At 40.3% G+C, this 4,749-nt stretch overlaps 1 protein-coding gene across 1 annotated transcript in view; it reads right to left on the bottom strand.

Annotated features, from left to right (window-relative positions):
• Positions 1–4,268, bottom strand: part of LOC106879058 (exosome complex component RRP41) — an 8,057-nt gene extending 3,789 nt beyond the window's left edge. Inside the window, exon 1 of the mRNA XM_014928486.2 lies at positions 4,058–4,268. Within this exon, the coding sequence (XP_014783972.1) occupies positions 4,058–4,228 (171 nt within the window). The 5' untranslated portion in view covers positions 4,229–4,268. The remainder of the gene's footprint in view (positions 1–4,057) is intronic.
• Positions 4,269–4,749: the final 481 nt, after the last annotated feature.

The following is a 4,749-nucleotide window of genomic DNA, read 5'->3' as shown; positions in this document are numbered from 1 at the left end:
TGTTTATTGCTATTTTCCTTCACCATATTATACTGACGAGTAGAAGTTGTATAATACTACAATAACTACGAAATCATGATCTATAATTTAGTCCGTTTTTAAGGGGTTGGCTTTGAGAGTTGCATTTCCTCGCATTCGGTAAAAATGTGCTTTTTTAAAGTAGTCTGACCTTAGAGTCGCTCATGGCGTGAGGCGTTATTGTATAGTAATGCCCTTATATAAATATATATATATATATATAGTTGGAATTTACAAAAAAAAACAAAAGACGAAGACAAGTGTGTAAACAACAATCAGATGTATTAGTTTAACGCTCAGGAAATGAGAAAGTCTTTTACGTTTCGAGCCTATGCTCTTTAACAGAAAGGAACACAGAAATAAACAGGGAGAGAAAATAGAAAAAGATTTAGTGGTTAACGATCAATCATGGCGATCAGGAACCAGTTCCAGTGCCGCCGAAGTGGCTCCTGTGCAGGTGGCATGTAAAATACACCTTTTTGAGCATGGCCGTTGCCAGTACCGCCTGACTGGCCTTCGTGCCGGTGGCACGTAAAAGCACCCACTACACTCTCGGAGTGGTTGGCGTTAGGAAGGGCATCCAGCTGTAGAAACTCTGCCAAATCAGATTGGAGCCTGGTGCAGCCATCTGGTTCGCCAGTCCCCAGTCAAATCGTCCAACCCATGCTAGCATGGAAAGTGGACATTAAACGATGATGATGATGATGATATATATATATATATATATATATATATATATATATATATATATATATATGTTCCAATGCCGGTGGCACATAAAAGCACTATCCAAACATGATCGATGCCAGACTCGCCTGACTGGCAGTGCTCCAGCATGGCCACAGTCAAATGACTGAAACAAGTAAAAGAGTAAAAGAGAGACAGACAGAGAGTGTGTGTGTGTGTGTGTGTGTCTCTCTCCTTGATATTGCAAATAGTAGCAAACAAGTATTACAAGCACTAAATATACACAGATAATAGGCTCCCTCAAAAGCTCAGGTGGATCATTAGAAGTAGTAGATAGCTTCTGTTACCTAGGAGACCGAGTTAGCATTGGTGGAGAGGGAGTTTTGAAAGTGTAGTTGCTAGGATAAGAATAGGCTGGGCGAAAATCAGAGAGCTTCTACCCCTGTTGGTAACTAAGGGCTTCTACTTCAAAATGAAAGGCAGACTGTATGATGCATGTGTGTACACAGCTATATTACCTGGCAGCGAAACATGAGCTTTGACCACAGAGGACTTGTGAAGGCTTGAAAGAAATGAAGCTGACATGCTCCACTGGATGGGTAATGTCAGTGTGCATGCAAGACAGAGCATATGTGATTTAAGAAGAAAGCTGTGTATAAGAGGCAAGAGATGTTGTGAGCAGAAGAGCGGAGACTGTGCTGGTTTGGTCTTGTGATATGTATGGATGAGGACAGCTGCATAAAGAAGTGCTCAGCTCTAATTATGGAGGGTACCTGTGGAAGGGGTGAACCCAGGAAGACATAGGACAAAGTGGTGAGAAAGGATTTTTGAATGCTGGGCCTCACTGAGAAAATGACAAGGGACCAGGAGATGTGGGGAGTTGCTTTACTCGAAAAGATGTGCCCAGCTCAGCAAAACCGCGCTGTCTTCCACACATACAGGTTTGTTCCTTCAGGTACCAGTGCTACTTAAAAAAGAAACGCCCATGCTACTGCTGTGTTTACGCACTGGTGTCAGTGATGCGTAAATGTACCCAGGCCGGCGGCACGTAAAAAGCACCTAGCACAATCTGTTAAGTGGTTGGCATTAGGAAAGGCCGTAGAAGCTGTAGAAACCATGCCGTAACAAACAGGTGAATTCTGGACAGCTCCCTGCTAGCCAGCTCCATGTCAAACCGTCCAACCCATGCCAGCATGGAAGGCAGGCATTAAATGGTGTCCTTCATTTCCTATCTTCCATGAAAATATGTCCAGCTCACACTGACCATTTCTGCACTCTCATACCTTCAAAAACCACATCCACTGTTTCTCTCCAGTTATTTTCCAGCCATATCATAGTGACACACATCCTTTTCACCTGACTCACTGCTCTCTCTTCCTTTACTTCCTCTCTTTTACTCTTTTACGTGTTTCAGTCATTTGACTGTGGCCATGCTGGAGCACCGCCTTTAGCCGAGCAAATCGACCCCAGGACTTATTCTTTGTAAGCCTAGTACTTATTCTATCGGTCTCATTTGCCGAACCGCTAAAATACAGGGACGTAAACACACCAGCATCGGTTGTCAAGCGATGTTGGGGGGGACAAACACAGACACACACATACACATATATATATATATATATACACACAACGGGCTTCTTTCAGTTTCCGTCTACCAAATCCACTCACAAGGCTTTGGTCAGCCCAAGGCTATAGTAGAAGACACTTGCCTAAGGTGCCATGCAGTGGGACTGAACCCAGAACTATGTGATTGGTTAGCAAGCTACTTACCACACAGCCACTCATCCAACAAAAGAACATACTCGAAACATCATTTCTACTCCTGTTTTACCATCTAAAATTTTGACTGAGAGTCAATGTAATATATTTACTGTGTATGTCCAGTTGACTTTTGCTGAGTTATCTTGTTTTTTGGTTCTTGGATTTGCTCATAGGGGAATATTACTTTCCTTGGAAAGAGCGTCTGGCCATAGAAAATCTATCTAAATGAATTATGTCTGACCCAAACAAGCACAGGAAAAAAATCAACTTTCAAACAATAGTGTGTGTATTCAGGTAAATTTTATAACACAGCTGCAATGACAGAGGAATGCAAGTTTATAAGTGCACAGACAAATAAGGGAAGCAATTTGAAAGTATTCAGTAATTGGAATATTTTAGATTAGACTAAACATAAACTGGGAAATTTCTTTATTTTGTCTTCCAATTTCAAGTTCATCATCATCATCATTTAAACGTCCGTTTACTATGCTGGCATGGGTTGGACGATTGTTTAAACGTCCGTTTATTATGCTGGCATGGGTTGGACGGTTTGATTGAGGTCTGAAGAGCCATCGGCTGCACCAGGCTCCAATCTGATCCGATGACTGGCTCCCGTGCTGGTGGCACGTAAAAAGTACTATCCGAACATGGACGATGACAGTACCGCCTGACTGGCTCCCATGCTGGTGGCACATAAAAGGCACTATCTGAACATGATTGATGCCTGACTAGCCCCATGCTGGTGGCATGTAAAAAAACACCCACTTCACTCTCGGAGTGGTCGGCGTTAGGAAGGGCATCCAGTTGTAGAAACGTTGCCAGATCAGAATGAGCTTGGCGCAGCCGCTGTCTTTCTGGACCTCGGTCAAACAGTCCAACCCGTGCCAGCATGGAAAGCAGGCGTTAAACGACGATGATATATGTAGTGTGTGTGTGTGTGTACATATATACGATGGGCTTTTTTGGTCAACCCGGGGCCATAGTAGAAGACACTTGCCCCAAGGGTCCAGATGGACTATATGTAATCTGAACCTTTCCCCCCTTGTTTTATTTTCTTTTTTTTACGGAATCCCACGTTTTAGGCTATGGAGATTCCGATTCTGAAAAAAAACTTTCAAAATTTCGATTTCCTCCCCCCCGGGTTTTTATATAGATCCACAGGGTAAAACCTAACCCTGACCCTGACCCTAACACTAGTTTTGTGAGATTTGGCTGTTATTTCTAGCATGTAAATAGCCTGCTTGGGGGGGGGTGAAATTTTTCAAAAATTTTTTTTTCAGAATCCGCATCTCCATAGCCTAAAACGTGGGATTCCGTAAAAAAATAATAAATAAGGGGGGGAAAGGTTCAGATTACATATAGTCCATCTCTACCCCAAAGTCTTATAATCCGCACGAATTTATATGAGTAAAACTACAAATCATATATGTTGCCAGATTAGTTTTACTGATACCATGCACAGTACAGAATTAATAAACTTGATACTAATGTACAGTTACATGTATTACATTTAATTATTGAAGTAAATTAAATATTTGTTTAATTTAAAGGATGTTAACACGTGAGTTTTGAAAAAAAGAGTCCGTCTTACCTCATGAGGTCCATAAACAGCAGCCAGGACTTTCGTGTTACCCATTTCCAAATAAGCTGAACCATCAGCCTGTCCGAACACGCCGAGGCGACACTGTATTTTCCGTAATTCATGAGGTCTTCGTCCATCAACACGAAATCCTTGATCCGACAATAATTCTAATCCCGCCATTGTTTTGTCGTTTCCGGTGTTATGTTATTTTTGTTCCTGATAACGAAAACATCCAAAGAATTTTTTTTTTTTTTTTCTCTATTTATCTATTGACAATGAGTTTGCGAAAATCACTTCTAAATCTTCATATAATCAAATATGATAAATACAGAAACAAAACATAAGAATTCATGCGTGTTGATTTTAGATCTTTATTATAAAATAAAACATTTAAAATCAGATAATCGTTTTTTCAGTTTACTACAAGATTTTCAAATAATTATGATATAAGCGAATAATTGAAGAGACTTCGATAAACATAAATATAAGAATATCAGTAAAATAATCTTGTAAAAACACTCTTAACAAATTAAGAGTTTTTAAACTGAAAAAGTAAAACTACAAATTATGTCCATTTAGATTGGTCAAGGGAGATAATGACTGATCTCAAACATACATACATAGTCGTCTAAGGATTTATATGCTAAGAAAAACATGCACAGTCATATATTTGTCAATCGAGAAGGTATATTAATCAAAAT

Source organism: Octopus bimaculoides, chromosome 5 (genome assembly GCF_001194135.2).
Source record: "Octopus bimaculoides isolate UCB-OBI-ISO-001 chromosome 5, ASM119413v2, whole genome shotgun sequence".
NCBI lineage: Eukaryota > Metazoa > Mollusca > Cephalopoda > Octopoda > Octopodidae > Octopus > Octopus bimaculoides.
The sequence above is the reverse complement of the archived record's forward strand: the minus strand, read 5'-3'. Positions and strand labels throughout refer to the sequence as shown.